The following is a 17,297-nucleotide window of genomic DNA, read 5'->3' as shown; positions in this document are numbered from 1 at the left end:
TGCTGGGGGGCAGCCTGCAAGTGTTGCCGCACTTCTGGTGCCAACATAGCATGCCCGTAGCTAACTAACACTTTGAGATGTGGGTGAAAACGTGCCCACACGGAGGAAACCCACTTGGTCACGAGGAGAGCATACAGACTCCTTAGTGGGAATTCAATCCTGATCGGTGATGGTTGGCACTGTAAAGTGATTGCGCTAACCGCTACACTACCATGTCACCCTTTATCCCTCAGCTTGTTCCAATATCTCACCACTCATGCACTGCCCTCTCCAATATGTCCACTGCCAAATCCAACAATATCCCGACCATCTTTTGAGGTCTACAACTTTCCCAATAGCCAAGTCCCACCACTCCCTGAACACAGGTTCATAGAGTAATAAAGAAACTGTAGAGCATGCTTCCTTGTCATTATTTGGAGCACTGTATAGAAGTGGGAAGTAATGTTGCAACTGCGTAAAACTTTGCTTAAGCCATAATAGGTACACTGTGTACTGTTCTAATCACCACACTATAGGAAGAATGTGGGGGCTCAAAGACGTTGGTTTAAGGAGAGAGGGGGAAAGTTTAAATAAGAGTTGCAAGGTGATTTTTTTTCCACAAAAGAACAGTCGGTGCCAGGAATGCTTTACCAGAGGAGGTGGTAGCAGTTATGTTCTATGCTCTAATCAGATATGATAGCAACACTTAAGAAGTGTTTAGACAGACACATCAGCAGGCAGGGAATAGAGGGATATGGATGCTGTGTGGGCGAGTGAGATTAGTTAATTTAGTATTAGTACCTATGCTACAGTGGCACAGTCAGTAGAGTTGTTGCCTCATAACACCAGAGACCCATGTTCAACGCTGACCTTCGGTGCTGTCTCTGTGTAGTTTGCATATTCTCCCAGTGACCGTGTGGCTTTCCTCCAATTGCTCTACTTTCTTCCAACATAATCAAAGACATGTTAGTTGGTAGGTTAATTGGCCATTGTTAATTGCTCCTAGTCATAGAGTCAGAGGGCACTACAGCACAGAAGTAGGCCCTTCGCCCATCCAGTCTGTGCCAACCTGTTTCTCTGCCTAGTCCCATCTACCCACATCGGGACCATAGCCCTCCATACTTCTCCCATCCATATACCTAAACAAACTTCTCTTAAATGTTACATTTGTAAACACACATCCACTAGTTCCACTGGCAGCTCGTTCCACACTTGCACCACTTTCTGAGTGAAGAAGATCTCCTTAAATATTTCACCTTTCACTCTAAGTCTATAATCATTAGTTCTAGTTTCAACCAACCTCAGGGGCAAAAGCCTGCATGTATTTACCCTAACAATACTCCACATAATTTTGTATACCTCTATCAAATCTCCTCTCATTCTCTTACATTTCAGGAAATAAAGTCCTAACCTATTCAACCCTTCCCTATGACTCAGGTCCTCAGTTCCAATAACATCCTTGTAAATCTTCTCCGTACTCTTTCAAGCTTATTGAAATCTTTCCTGTGGGTAGGTGACCAGAACTTCACACAATACTCCAAATACACCCTTATCAATACATTTTAACATAACATCCCAACTCTTGTATGCAATACTTTGATCCTTGAAGACCAATGTGCCAAAAGCTCTCTTTATGACCCTGTCTACCTGTGACACCACTTACAAAGAATTACAGATCTGTATTCCCAGATCCCTTTGTTCTACCGCACTTCTAGCTCAACATGTTGAGCTATACAAAAATTATGAAGAGTATAAATAGGGTAAATGCAAGCAGGCTTTTCCCACTGAGGTTGGGAGGTCATGGCTTAAGGGTGAAAGGTGAGAAGTTTGGACAGGTACATGAATAGTACAGATATGGAGAGCTATGGTCCAGGTGCAGGTCGATGGGAGTAAGCAGTCTAAATGGTTTTGGCATGGACTAGATGGGCTGAACAACCTGTTTCTGTGCTGTAGTTCTCCATGACTCTATGGCTGTATGACCTCAGTGCCCTACTGCTCACTGTGGATGTTCTTCCCTGGATTGTCCTGCCAAAGTGCATCATCTCACAGTTGTCTGCATTAAATTCTATTTGCCATTTCTCAGCCCATTTTTCCACATTTTTAATGTGTAGGTGAATGGTGGAATCTGCTGACAGTTGGTGTGAATGCTGGGAGAATAAAAATTAGGATTAACGTTTTATGATTAGTGTAAATGGATGGTTGATTGTTGGTGCAGACTTAATGGGCTGAAGAGTCTATTTCTCTGCTACATCTCTGTCTGAAAATATGGTCCTAATTCTGGTTATCAAGCATCTATCAACCTCAAATTAAAAGGCAACACATGATCTGAGATCAATCATTATTTTCATAAGAGAATTCTAAATTTATATCATTGGAAGAATCATAGAGATGTGGTCATAGAGTTATGAAACCCTAGCTCTATTAGACTAATCCTAATATCTTAGATGAAGATTGGTCAAGATTGGTATACTTAGATTTTCAAAAGGCTTTTGACAAGGTCCCACACAGGAGATTAGTGTGCAAACTTAAAGCACACGGTATTGGGGGTATGGTATTGATGTGGATAGAGAATTGGTTGGCAGACAGAAAGCAAAGAGTGGGAGTAAACGGGACCTTTTCAGAATGGCAGGCAGTGACTTGTGGGGTACCGCAAGGCTCAGTGCTGGGACCCCAGCTATTTACAATATATATTAATGATTTAGATGAGGGAATTAAATGCAGCATCTCCAAGTTTGCGGATGACACGAAGCTGGGCGGCGGTGTTAGCTGTGAGGAGGATGCTAAGAGGATGCAGGGTGACTTGGATAGGTTAGGTGAGTGGGCAAATTCATGGCAGATGCAATTTAATGTGGATAAATCTGAGGTTATCCACTTTGGTTGCAAGAACAGGAAAACAGATTATTATCTGAATGGTGGCCGATTAGGAAAAGGGGAGGTGCAATGAAACCTGGGTGTCATTGTACACCAGTCATTGAAGGTGGGCATGCAGGTACAGCAGGCGGTGAAAAAGGCAAATGGTATGTTGGCATTCATAGCAAAAGGATTTGAGTACAGGAGCAGGGAGGTTCTACTGCAGTTGTACAAGGCCTTGGTGAGACCGCACCTAGAGTATTGTGTGCAGTTTTGGTCCCCTAATCTGAGGAAAGACATTCTTGCCATAGAGGGAGTACAAAGAAGGTTCACCAGATTGATTCCTGGAATGGCAGGACTTTCATATGAAGAAAGACTGGATCGACTAGGCTTATACTCACTGGAATTTAGAAGATTGAGGGGGGATCTTATTGAAACGTATAAAATTCTAAAGGGATTGGACAGGCTAGATGCAGAAAGATTGTTTCTGATGTTGGGGAAGTCCAGAATGAGGGGTCACAGTTTAAGGATAAAAGGGAAGCCTTTTAGGACCGAGATGAGGAAAAACTTCTTCACACAGAGAGTGGTGAATCTGTGGAATTCTCTGCCACAGGAAACAGTTGAGGCCGGTTCATTGGCTATATTTAAGAGGAAGTTAGATATGACCCTTGTGGCTAAAGGGATCAGGGGGTATGGAGAGAAAGCAGGTACAGGGTTCTGAGTTGGATGATCAGCCATGATCATACTGACTGGCGGTGCAGGCTCAAAGGGCCGAATGGCCTACTCCTGCACCTATTTTCTATGTTTCTATGAATCCTAATTAATTGACTCTGTAATCCTATGCCCCACCTGAAAGAAATAGTCATAACTAGTTAAGTTTCTTTAGGAGGCTGTGATATCTATGGGTGATTTCCTGTGGAATGTCATTGATCTGAATTAGGCTGTCAATCAATTCAGCATTTGGAGTCATATATTTGTGTATTCTACACTAAGCCATTTCACGCACTATAAAAGGTCAATGATAAATAACAGTCATGAAAGGAATTTCTGTAAGCACAATACATTAATGTTTGTTTGTGATGGAACCCTCAATGAGATTACTGAATCGTTTTGCTCCACTAACCTTTTCAACGTGAACCTTTCTGTTCTTCACTCACAGGAGCTGCATTCTGGTGTTTACTCGACATCGTCCCAATTAAGAATGAGAAAGGGGAAGTTGTACTGTTCCTAGTCTCTTTTAAGGATATCACAGATAACAGGAGCAAAATTCATCAGGGAGAGGGTAAGGAAGGTAGGAGCATCAATGGACTATGCTATTTCAATGATGTTATACAAATATTGTCACTTCTACTCAGTTCAAACCAGTCACCTCAGGCACAGATTTGATTTGCCACGTGGTTTAGCAGAATACATTCTTCGTGTCCTGTTCAGGTCTTTTGAGGCTGGTGAATCCCAGAGAAATTTACCATTGGCCCTTGAATGTCTCCCTTGCAATGTCTGCTGATTATAATTTATGATAATAGAATAGCAAATCAATACTGTACTCTGTTATTTGGGAATGTTCTTGTGATTACAATTTATGCTATCAGTGTAAGTTATAAGCAGCAGACATCAATAGGAGTTCAGTAGCACAGAAAACAGAGCTTTTGTGTCACACTCCAGTGATCCATCTTCAATCCTGACCTCTGTTGCTGTCACTGTGGAGTGTGCATGGTCTTCGTATGACTGCTTTGGTTTCCTCTGGGTGCTCCAGTTTTTCCAGCTTTCTAAAAATGTGCTTTTGATCTTTGAGTTAAACTCTCTCTCTCCAAAATGGCCAAAGCCTTGAAAATCTCAAATTTAATTATGAATGCTACTTCAGTCATTTGTACAAAATAGAGATTGTATTGACTGGCATTTACAGTGATAGGCAACCCAACACACCTTCATATTAACTATGATGTAGTCATATTCACAAGTTTGTAATATTGCTACAGCTCCTACCTGTTGGAATTAATGGTTTACTTCAATATCTCCTGCATGCCAAAGTACAATTGAGAATTTCTCCCACTTTGCCACTTTGTGATTGTAAAACATTTATAATAATACTCTTTATAAAATTCATCTTCTTGGTAATTTTTATTCTTTTCTACACCAATCTGAATCTTTAATTGTGCTGCAATTAATTAAAACCAAAATGCCTGAAGTCTGTTTCTTCTAAGGCAATGCTTGCAGACTGAAAAATCATAGCACAAAATCAATTTTGCCCAATGTGACACTAAAGCTCCTGACAATTGGTTTCATGCTGTAATGTGTCAGCATATACCTACATATTGGCTTAGATGCTCTAACGGCTATAGAGCACTGTCTAAAATCTAATAAGTTTTTTAATGAATCCCTTAATATTTCTTTATCATTGACTTCATGGGGTTTGTAAAACTGCTTTAGAATGTTAACATTTGAAAATGCTATGATTTCACAATAGTTATTCACTATTGTAATCTGTTTTAAAATACAATTTCTGGTAAAGAAATTTAATATGATTATAATTTACTAATATTGTAAGAAATAGTTAATCGTATTGGAGGTTATATACATATATACTGTACATACATTTCCCATAATGGTGCAGGAGTTCACTGTGAGTGGAATTTCAACATCATTTTGCTCTTTTAGAACGGCCAAGAGTGGAATCTAGTCTTCAACCCATTCTACCCATAGGAAGTACTGAGGCAGGTGTGGAGCACATTCATAACAATATTTAAACAAGATGGCAATAATATAGAGATGTAATGAGTCCTATGTTCTTAAGCCAGATTCTGTTCTCCATTTGACAATCCTTCAACATTGACAACAGCAATCAACAAGCCAGAAGTTCTGTACAAGTGTCACACCCAAATTTGAATTCTCCAGGCCTACAATAAAAAGATTGATCTGCACAGTGAATCAATGTTTTTCCAGAAATGAGCCATATTCTGCAGTACACGCAACATGCAGCACCTATGGAAAAGAGTAAACAGTTGACGTTTCAGTCCGAGACCCTACCTCCACAAAGATGGACCCGAGAGGATGAGGGGTGAAGTAAAGACCTGTGAAGTTGATTGGTGAAAGAGATACAGGGCTGGAGAAGTGGGAATCCAATAGGAGAGGACAGAAGGCCATGGAAGAAAGGAAGGGGAGGAGCGCCAGGGGGAGGTGATGGGCAGGTAAAGAGATAAGGTGAGAGAGGGAAAAAGGAATGAGGAATGGTAAAGGAGGAGGGGTGGGGAGCATTACTGGAAGTCTGAGAAATCGATGTTCGTGTCATCAGGTTGGAGGCTACCCAGACAGAATATAAAGTGTTGTTCCTCCAAGCTGATGGCATGAACATTGATTTCTCGAATTTATGGTAATTCTCCCCCCGCCCTTCATCATTCCCATTCACATTTCCCTCTCACCTTATCTCCCTGACTGCCCATCCCCTCCCTCTGGTACTCCTCCCACTTCCCTTTCTACCATAGTCTTCAACCCTTTTCTATCAGATTCCTGCTTCTCCAGCCCTTTATCTCTTTCATCAGTCAACCCCATCTCTTTATTTCACCCCTCCCATCCCATTTTCACCTATCACCCACATATTCACCTGTACTTCTTCCTGTCCCCCCCTCCCCCGCATGTTCTCTCTGTTCAGTATCCCTCAGCTTCTCCAGTTTCTCCCACTTCCCAAACATATGTGGGTTGGTTAATGAATTGTAGGTTGCTTTCAGTGTGCAGGTAGGTAGTGGAATCTGGAGGGAGTTGTTGGGAAAGTTGATTGAATGAGAATTAAATGGGATTAACATAAATATGTGCTTGATGGTCAGTGTGGACTCAGCAAAAGGGATTGTTTCTATGCTGCCAGTATTTATGACTATTTAAAGAAGTGTTATTCATTGTGAACGATTCTGAAAAATAACTCCCCACCCTCTATCTTCAAATCATTTTTTAAAAAGAGTTTATTGTTTTCCACTTGATTCCAGATCTCCAGTATCCCCTGTGGAGAGCTTTTTTACTAATTACATATATCCTTCCACTTTTCATTTGCTTACCTCCTCAATGAGGTTTGTACCCAGAAACATGAGTACAATTTTTCCAATGTAGCAGTTAATCTAACTAACCAGTTCTCACTATAAGTTGGTGGATATGCACAGAAAATAATTTAAATGGCTGATGAAATCTTTGACTTTATCTCAAGAGTGCTGGAAGCAAAGAGCTGGAAATTATATTACAGCTGGACAGAGCTCTTCCAGGATCCTGTCTTCACATCTGCAGGATACAGTACGTTGAGCATTGAAGTGATTAAATCAAAGAACACATTGCACTAATTACTTCTACATCCCTTTGAACACTAATGAATTGTCTATTTGAGGTGTGTAAGATGACTAAAGAATTGACAGGGGAGAGAAGTATAATCTATTTCCTTTCACAGGAAATGGAAATTAAGGGGTTATCTCCTTAAAACTAGAACCATAATGGCATTGAGAAGAATTATTCTGCACAAAGGCCAGGCCTATGAAAATGTTATAATTGGAATAGATGTCTCCTTTTTGGGGCAATGTTAATAGAATTGCTGGGTGGATTGATGTAAGATACCAATCAGATAAGAATCAGTAACTGAATGGCAGAATGGGCTCTGGAGCTTGAGTGGTCAGTTCCTCTAATGTTCCCAATTAACTGTACTAATTTTGAATCTCTTTCAAGAATCAATATCTATTGGCAATATTGCTTTGGGCAATGAGCTGGAGTTGGTGGGAGTTGAATGATTATCATTAGTCTGCTGTGTAGCAAAATTGATTTATTTAGTAAACACTTCTGGTAGGAACAGAGGAAGCAGTAGTTTCTCCCTAGAAGAGAAGGGTAATTCCTTCAGAAAATGCAATGAGTGGAGGATTGTTACATTTGAAATGTGGTGCAAAAGATCATGCTCAAAAACTTAACTAGTTACCATTGAGCTTGGTTGTCTGGAGGTTCACTCGTTTATCTTTCACCCTGATTTGCAACTAGGCACAATCTTCAAAAACTATTTGTTTTCCAATTTCTTAACATTCATCCACTCAGTAGAGTTGCCTGTTGTATAATTTCCATTGAGTCTGCAGTTGTTCCTTTAATTTCACTTAGCTGATCTAACATAAATAAAATTTCCTTCCAGTTCATCTCATTTTAATTCTTATCATTCCAAGCTGTATCACACCCAAACTAATATCTATCATTATAACAATGATTGGCTACATCCTCATCGTTAACACATTTCAACAATTCAGCTTTACTGGTATAATCTGTAAATTCATTTTGACATTTTTCCCTCTCATGGCCCTTCTTGAATTTCCTCATTCCAGCCAACTCCACTCCTTAGGGATTTTCTTGTTATTTTAACAATCTGCAAACATCTTCTGTTGGTTTCTGGGTGTCTTCAATTATTGATGACATCCTGAGAACATACTTGTTCTGAAGATGTACATTCACTATTAATAAAGAAATCCCTCCTATTGACCTGCTCTGCTGAGTGAAGTTCCAGCTTTATGGCCAAGTTGATTATGTCCTCAGTCTGTGCTGATGGGTGACAAGTAACGATTCTGCTGTGCAGGAGCCAGACAATGTCCAGGTCCACAAAGATGGACCCTATTACTTTTAAATAACATTGCCACAATTGGGTCCTCAACCATCAGAGTCACCTCTCACCAGAAACTTAACGGGACTGACCATTGAAAAGACAGGCCATAGTTTTGGTATTCTCCAATGAGTGACTTACCAATGAATACCAGAAAGTTGTTTGACTACCAAGAGAGATAAGAGTATGATGGAATGCTACTCACCCTGATTTACCTAATCTGGATAAGTATAATTCCAACAACACTCCGAACACTCAAACACAAGGCAGCCTACTTGATTAGCATCCAATCCATAATGATAAGCATGGATTCCCTCTACTGCGACTGCACCGATGAATAAAATGTGCTTCAGCAACTCACCAAGCTTCGTTTGGCAGTATGTCTCAAGTCTATGATCTCCAGTATCTGTAAAGGCCCTCAGCAAGGACACAGTCATCTACAAGTTCTGCAAGTTCCCCTTTATGTATTTTTTTTGGTATTCTTACAACATTCATGAGCCTAGTCAAATAAATAATCCTGGCTTGGAAGTATACCTCTGCTCCTTCACCACCGCTACATCAAAACCCTAGAACTCCATACTCCTAAGTATCTCCACCGCACTGATTTCAGTGGATCACCACCACCATTGTAAAGGATCTTGAGGATGGGATGTAAGTGCTGGCCTTTCCACCATTGCCCACATCCAGTAAACCAATAAAAAAACAGTTCTCTGAAAAGACTGCAAATTAATAAGAGCAATTAGCAAATGAAAAATATAAACAAATTTGCAGAATTAATAGGTAAACAAAAGATGTTGAAACATAAGGGCATCTCTGGTTTTCTCAAGTGTGTATAGAGATCCTGAGTCATTGAGTCAATTTGTCGTTGAGTCATAGATCGTGTAGCAGGAAAACAGATCCCGCAGTCCACCAACTCCATGCTAACCATAAAGCAAAGACTGTTGACATTAATCTGACCTTATTCTCTCTCATGGATTCTACCACTCGCCTACACACCAGGGGCAACCCACAGCGGCCAATTAACCAACTGACTTGCGTGCCTTTGGGGTACTGGAACACCTGCAAACACCACATGGGCAATGCCAGAGGTCAGGATTCAACCCAGTCAATGGGGCTGCAAGGCAGCAAGTCTGTGAGCTGTACCAATGTGCTGAACTTCAGCTGTCAGGCTGTTCCTTGGGAGGGTTCATAACAGTGCAGCACCTGGGACCTCATTACACCTGACCAGGTTGGAGGGTCAGCTCAGTCAGCACCTCCACATCCAACTGAGGTAGTATGGATGTGAGGGGGTGGGGAGGATACACACAGCAGGCCAAATCTGGCTCAGTTATGCAGAGTATCTATAGGGTGGAAATGTTTCCTTGGAATGAACATCAGTAATAAATGTCACATTCAAATTTGTTGACGATTTTAAACTTCGTTCACACTGTGATATGAATATTTATGTCTGATTTCCTCTAATAATTATTCTGTTTTTATTACCCTGAGATATAAATATTATAGAAAGTTCATCACTGGCAAGCATATGGCAAACTTAGCATCAATTATCATTTGAAAAGGCAACTAAAGAACGAACTTCAGGCCGATGAGAATGCTTAGTATTACAAAATGTCCCATGAGACACTGTAGAATAAAATGATGTGGAGCTACATAAGAACATATTAAGAAAGATGAGATAAAACTAGTTCAAATATGCATGTTTTCAGAAGTTTTTTTTAAAGGATGAAAAGGAAGAGGCTTATGGAGGGAAATCCAAAGCCTTGGACCTTTGTAGTGTAAGTTTCCTTCAGGTTCTCCGGTTTCCTGCTACATCTCAAAGACATGTGGACTGATAGGTTAATTGGTAACTAAATTCCTCCTCGTGTGGAAGTGAGTTGCAAAGTTTGGGGGGAATAGATGAGAATGTGGGGAGAATAGTGTAGGGGTAGTGTAAACAGGTTGGTGTAGACTCGATAGGCCGAAGGGCTTGTTTCCATACAACCTCTCTCTCTGACTTTATAATACAGTTGTCATTGGAGTTATCAAAATCAGGAATGATCAGGTAGCCAGGATTGGAATGCTGGTACAGAGGGTTGGAGGGCTGGAGGATTAGATTAGATTAGACAGATACTTCATTTTTTTTAATAAATTTTTTAAATTGAATTTTCAAATGGTTACAAAAGGAAAAAAAAATTATCAACCCTTCTCCCCTCCCCTTAACCCCTCCCCCCTAACATATCCCTGGAGAAAGAGAAAAAAAGAAGAAAAAAAAGAAAGAAAGAAAGAATGCCTGGATATCGGAAGATCCCCACATGCTCCATGGAGTTCATAATAGCTTTAGTATATATATTTATTTCTTTCCCCAAATAACCAATAATGTTATCTTCGGAGCACCTATATATTTAATCCTATCTTTTGTAAATAAGGGCGCCAAATTTTCAGAAATATTTCGTATTTATCTCTTAAATTATAAGTAATTTTTTCAAATGGAATGCAGCTAAAAGCTATATTTATTTTCATTTTCTTAATGTATGTTAAAATTATTTTTCTTTTCACCGGTCCATTAAGCCCATTAACATTAAAACTTTAAAAATTCAGTAAATTAGTCATTATTTTTAACAGGGTTACTCCAGTCTATAGTAATACCTAACTTTTCAACTTTCGTAGTGCCTTGGGGAATCTTTTTAAAATTCTCTGTGTTGCTATGTGTCTCCCCCCCCCCCCCCGATTGTCCAGGCAAAGAAAGAAAGATTAAAGAAAAATGGATTATAAAGAAAAGAATAACAAAATACCCCCCTACTAATGTTGTGAATAAAAAAAACACAACATAACCCCCCTCCGTTGTACGGGTCATGGCAATCGCCATGATTACACACGTGAATCCCCGTAGCAATCGATCCGAAGTTCCCCCAGCCCCACCGTAACATAAAAAAGCATATATAAGAGAAGAAAAAATAATATCACTACTCTCGATTAATATTTCTCAAATTTTTACCTTTCTCCCCTGTATCATATAATTAAGAATATATTTAAATATTCTTCTGTCCTTAAATATCCATCAACTCCATTCACTGTCCCTGTCTTCATCTTTAATCCATTTCACTTTTAAATCTTTGGCTATGGTTAGCGAATATTTGGGAGTTCTTGTGCAAATTCTTCTGCATCCCGATAATCAGTAAAAGATCTTCTTTTTCCGTCATCCAAAAAAATTATCAGAGTTGCCGGGTGGCGCAATATAAATTTATAACCCTTTTCCCATAAAACTTTTTTCGCTAGGTTAAATTTCTTCTTTCTCTTCAAAAGGTCATAACTTATATCAGGGTAGAAAAGAACTGTTTTCCCTTCTATCATCAATGGCCAGTTTCTCTTTCTGGCACGTTGGGCAGCCGCCTTCAGGATCTTTTCTTTATCTTGATATCTTAAGCATTTTATCAAGATTGATCGTGGGTTTTGATCAACTTGAGGTCTTGATCTTAAGGCTCTGTGAGCCCTTTCAATTTCAATTAACTGGGTTCCTTCTTCCATTTCCAAAACTTCCGGAATCCAGTTTTGAAAAAAATATATTGGATCCTCTCCCTCTATACCTTCTTTAAGTCCAACAATCTTAATATTATTTTGTCTGTTAAAATTTTCAAGTACATCCACTTTTTCCAACACCGTTTTCTTTCTGATGTCTAGGCAGAAATATTATCTTCCATTTTATTCACTCTATCAATGGTGCCTCCCGTTATTTCTTACAAGTTTTTAATTTTCTTGTCCATTTTGTCCTGTCTTTTCATCATTTTATCAAACATAATCTTCATATTTTTAATATCTTTTTTATTACTTTTAATGCTTTTAATTCATTCATCATTTGCACCAAAGATTTTTTATGTCTCCAATATCACCTCCAACCTCTTCCTGTTGCTCTTCTTTGTTTGTCTCTTCATCTTCGTCTGATTTATCCAGAGAATCAGATTCCACCTCATATTCACTTTCACTTTCAGTTCCAATCATAACTGGGATTTGTAGTTTGGGTTGCTCGTGTTTGCGCATGCCCCTTCCTTCACACATGCGCAATTCCTGTTGCTCATTTGTTTTGGAAACGGTTGATGTTGCCGCAGTTTCCTGTTCTGTATCGCCGGAGGTAAAATGCACTTGAGCCCGAGGCTCTTTCATGGCTGCCGGCCTTGATTCTTTTCCAACTTGTGTTGTCTTCAAAGTAGTGGTTTTCTTCTGCTTCTGTTTCGGAGACATATCTTAAGACAATCCTGAGTAGTTTATAAGTAATTTTTTAAAAGTATTTACTAACTTTTCTTCACTTAAACATTATTTTACTGGTTTTTTACGGGAGAGCTGGATTTCCACGTCTTGATCCTACGTCATCACGTGACGACCCCGACAGATACTTCATTGATCCCAAAGGAAGCTACAGTGTCACCGTAGCATTACAAGTGCAAAGATATACAAATATTAGAAGAGAAATAAGAAAGAATAAAAAAATAAGTTACCTCAAACAGTCTAACAGGAGGCGTTCATCACTTCCTCAGCTATAGGCTGACTCACTATAGAGTCTAATGGCCGAGGGCTAGAGTAACCTCATATAGTGCTCTTTGGAGCAGCTATATACAGGATGATACAGGAGATAACAAGACCATGAATAGAAGAAAGCAAGGATGTGGATATTTAAGTTAGGACACTAATTAATTGACAGGTGACATAACAGGATGTAGAAGTGAAGTACAGTAATAAACGCCCCACAAAATGACAGTTCAGATCAGTAACGGGTAACTTTAGATCTGGAGTCAAGAAGCACAATGTCATTAAGATTTGCAATGACTGAACTCACCTAAGAACTCTTAAACATCATGATGAGGATCTTATGGGCCCATAGAAATGTTGTTGAACAGGAGTCCATTTAGCCCATCACTGCTGTGCCAGTGCAATCCTTTCAGTTCCACGTCACCATTCTAACTCAGACTCTGCAGGATGCGGTATCTCATGTTCCTTTTCAAAAGGCCTCCTTACTTGCCTCCAGTTTTCTTGTAATTCCAGATCTTTGAAAAAGCATTCTCCTGATTTCCTGCCCAGCACTTTAAATTCATGCCCTGACTCCTGCACCATCTGGCTATTTCTAAACTCACTGCAATCATGGTCACCTCCATCAAATCTCCCAGTATTCTTTCCCACGCAGGTCAAGAGAAAAACATGCCTTCAAGGAAAGCAACCTCAATTTCAGCAGTTTAGTCATAATTTCTTCTTTGAGATCTGCAGAGTTCTTCTGAAAGACTAAGTTGCTGTTCATCCATAACTTCTTTATAAATCTGCAGCATTTCCTCAGTCCTTTCCAGATCAGCTCTCAGAAGGCAGTCAGCAACTAGAATAATCCTGCTGCTGCTGTCCATTTAGAGTGGCTAGGGACTCTCAACAATCCCCCGTCCCCCCACCGCCTAACTCTGTGCAGCCTGGTGTTCGTTAACACTCTCTCCTTCTGTTCTTCCCCTCAGAGGAGAAGCACAAAAGCAAAAAGGGAGGTGGGTCCCACTTCAGCGCCGCACGTAGGCAGGGCCGGACAGTCCTCTACCATCTGACCAGCCACCTTCAGAAACGAGACAAAAATAAAGTTGCTTTGAATAATGTGAGTATGCCCCTTCTCTGTGTATATAACAATTTTATTGCTCTGTTATGAGAACGAATGGCACAAATCCTTTATTTCCTGGCATGTAAACCATGGTTTGAAACCTTGTGCTTTTGTTTATTTTACAATCGTTCTGCTCCTGTTTGCATTGAACAACTTTGTTGAAAGAGGTAAGGAATTGCCGAGAGCCTTAAGGCAGTGTCGGGTGATTGACGTGCTGGTGAATTTTAATTAAATGACACCAGGCTTCTTCAGGATGAGGGCCTGCCAAGCATTCAGCACCAGCCCACTAATTCAACGGACCAAGGGCCTGTGGAGGAGCCACAGTTGACATTGAATATTCGTAGGTCATGGAGTGACACTCAGCTCTGCAAAATCAGGGAAATGAATCTATGCCTCTCCTGAATGCACACTGTAAGCCCTAGATCACCAAACAGCAGTAAAGTAGCTAATGAGTCACTTGTGAATAATAGGAACACGTGCAGAACACAATTTGATTTCCCATTCTGAGCAGTAGGGTGAGCCAACTATCATGTTTTGCTGAGAAATTATACCTTACGTTCCTGTTGTGGCATGTGTTTAACTATAATCAACTCTCCCCTAAATGTTCTTGCTAATCCTCTATTCATCCCTACATGTCCGTCCTTTGCTGTCATCTTTACTGGGTTGCAATTAGGGTTCATTGCCCTCCCTTACTCCAACCCATCAGTATGCATTAAACATAATGAAACTGTTCCATCTCTGACTCATAGCCAGATTTCTATATTTGTTACAGGAGAAATTTTGGAGAATCAGGGAGGTATTTCAGGTCCTTTTTGCCTATTTTCTTGTGTCATGCTCTGCTGGAAGTGTGACTACTGTCAGAGTCACAGATGGTGGTTTTTAAGCATTGTATATGCAAGTTGGCTCCAAAACAAGATACCTTTAAGGACCAAAGGATACTATTTAAAGACTGACAGAAATCTTTTAGTGGTTGCAATCAATATACTCGAGAGGAACGAGAACCGTCTCCTGATTCGCAAAGGGCAAATAGCTTCTGGCAGCCGCTGAGCCAACGAGGGACGGCACGGTAGCGTAGCAGTTTGCGTAACACTATTACAGTCCCAGCCGCCAGCAATCGGGGTTCAAATCCCGCTGCTATTCGTAAGGTGTTTGCGTGTTCTCCTCGTGACCATGGGGGTTTCCTCCAGGTGCTCTGGCTTCTTCTCACAGTCCAAAAACGTACAGATTAGGTTTAGTAGTGTGTGGGCTTGCTATGTTGGCGCCAGAAGCGCGGTGACATTTGCAGGCTGCCCCCCCAGCACAAATTGGGACTGTGTTGGTCATTGACGCAAGCAACACACTTCATTGTAGGTTTCGGTAATTCGATGTACATGTGACAAATAAAGCTAATCTTGATATGCCATCCTCTGCTTTAATCCTGTGCACACCATTTCTGTAGGTTTTGAGGAGGCTCATGTGGATGCCACAGGTGAGGCAGAAGGCCCACCTTCCACCGTTTATGCTGGGCTGGATGCTCTCAACAAATGAGCATGCCTTTCTCAGTAACGCGAGAGCTTCTGCAGATGTTGGAAATCCTGAGCAACACTCAAGATGCAGGAAGAACTCAGCAGGTCAGGCAGCATCTATGGAAGGGAATAAACAGTCGGGCTAAGACTATTCATTAGCCAACGTCTCTCAGTGCCCTTCAAAATGCTCCTCCATTTCAAATAGCCACAGACCTCTCTGGAAGTGGGGTGTAAGACTTTCTCAAAGAGGCATTGAGAAGCCAAAATCTATCTCAGGGCAGTACAGACGTTACCAATTGTTCAGTGCACTTGGAAAATTATGAGGCACTGACTGGGAAAAGTTATTATTATGTGGTTCATGAGACCTTCAGCGTTAACTTCCATGTACCAAAGTTTCTGTGGATCTTGGGTTTAGACTGATAGACATAAGGGAGCAGATTAGGCATTTGTCAGTCCACATCATTGGTATTGTCATGGTACCAGTGATACAGATTTTGTTACAATCTCCCCCTCAGGGAATTACATAATCTAGGTGCTCATGCCTGGAATAGTGTGTTGTCATGAGTTCTTGTGCCTTTCTCTCTGTCAAAACTGAGTTATGTTAAGTCCATGCTCCCAAGGAATTGGTCAAAATGAGGAATTAGCTTTCCCTTCTCCCCTTATTCCCAAACAAGGTTTTGCTAGAGAATTGTATCTTTTCCTGGCATTGAAATCACCCAAGATGACCAATTGGTCTCCCTTTCAGATGAGTCTTTCCAGGATCAAAGAGACAACCTTGTTGGCCACATTCCGTGGTTGCGGTATTTGTGCTCATGGCCATAGGAAACTCATTCCACACTGCAATGAATCAGAATCAGAATTAGGTTTAATATCACTGGCATATGTTGTGAAGTTTGTTAACTATATGGAAGCAATACAATGAAATACATGATAAATAAATGTAGGAAAAAAATGCAGAATTACATTAAGTATATATATGTCTATGAAATAGTTAAGTTAAAATAAATAGTGCAAATTAACAGAAATAAAAAAGTAGTGAGGTAGTGTTCATGCGTTCAATGTCCTTTTAGGAATCAGATGGCAGAGGGTAAGAAGCTGTTCCTGTATCGCAGAATGTGTGTCTTCAGGTTTGATGAGCAAAGGATTATGGCATGTTCACATTTCCCACAAGGAGAGTCACTGAGCCACCAACCCAGCTCATTCCTAACTCTAAGACCCACCCCATGAAAATTGCATTTCTCCTTTTGTTTGCCCTACCGCCTTGTTCATTCAGCTGCCTATTTCTTGCCCACCATGTTTCACAAGGGCAGTGTTGTCAAAATACAAAGCATCTCAGTTCCTGGGCAATGATAACGGATCTTCTGGGACGATCTGGGAGGGTCCTGTGACGCTAAAAGGGGTTGAGTGAAGTGAAGGAGAGCTGAAGGGAAGGGGGCCTCCAGCTTCGTTGGTCCTCTAGGGGACTTTATCCCCCATCCTGCTGTGCACAGCAACATCCTGCAGTTCGTAATAATGTCAAGTTTTGCACCATTTCCTGTTCTGTATCCCAGCCCCACCACCGCTGAGGGAATGCAGTTCAGGGGCATAAAGTGCACCCTCTGTTTCCAAGGAAACAACTTCAGCCAATTCCTCTCAACTAAGCCTCCAACACCCTATTCGAACTTTACAAATTCCATTGTAGTTTATCTAGTGCCAGCACACTCTTTCTGGCAAAGAATTGAATGTCTTTATTCTTCCAGGTCAGTCCCCTAACAGAAAGTAG

The 17,297-nt window shown here is 40.7% G+C and overlaps 1 protein-coding gene across 2 annotated transcripts in view; it reads left to right on the top strand.

Annotated features, from left to right (window-relative positions):
- The window catches only part of kcnh4b (potassium voltage-gated channel, subfamily H (eag-related), member 4b), a 219,771-nt gene that overhangs the window by 90,776 nt on the left and 111,698 nt on the right, over positions 1-17,297 (top strand). For both annotated transcript variants that reach the window (XM_073071489.1, XM_073071488.1), the window contains exons 3-4: positions 3,989-4,120; positions 13,897-14,027. In XM_073071489.1, coding sequence (XP_072927590.1) covers positions 3,989-4,120; positions 13,897-14,027 — 263 coding nt within the window. The remainder of the gene's footprint in view (positions 1-3,988; positions 4,121-13,896; positions 14,028-17,297) is intronic.

This window comes from Hemitrygon akajei, chromosome 18 (genome assembly GCF_048418815.1).
Source record: "Hemitrygon akajei chromosome 18, sHemAka1.3, whole genome shotgun sequence".
Classification (NCBI taxonomy): Eukaryota; Metazoa; Chordata; class Chondrichthyes; order Myliobatiformes; family Dasyatidae; genus Hemitrygon; species Hemitrygon akajei.
The sequence above is the reverse complement of the archived record's forward strand: the minus strand, read 5'-3'. Positions and strand labels throughout refer to the sequence as shown.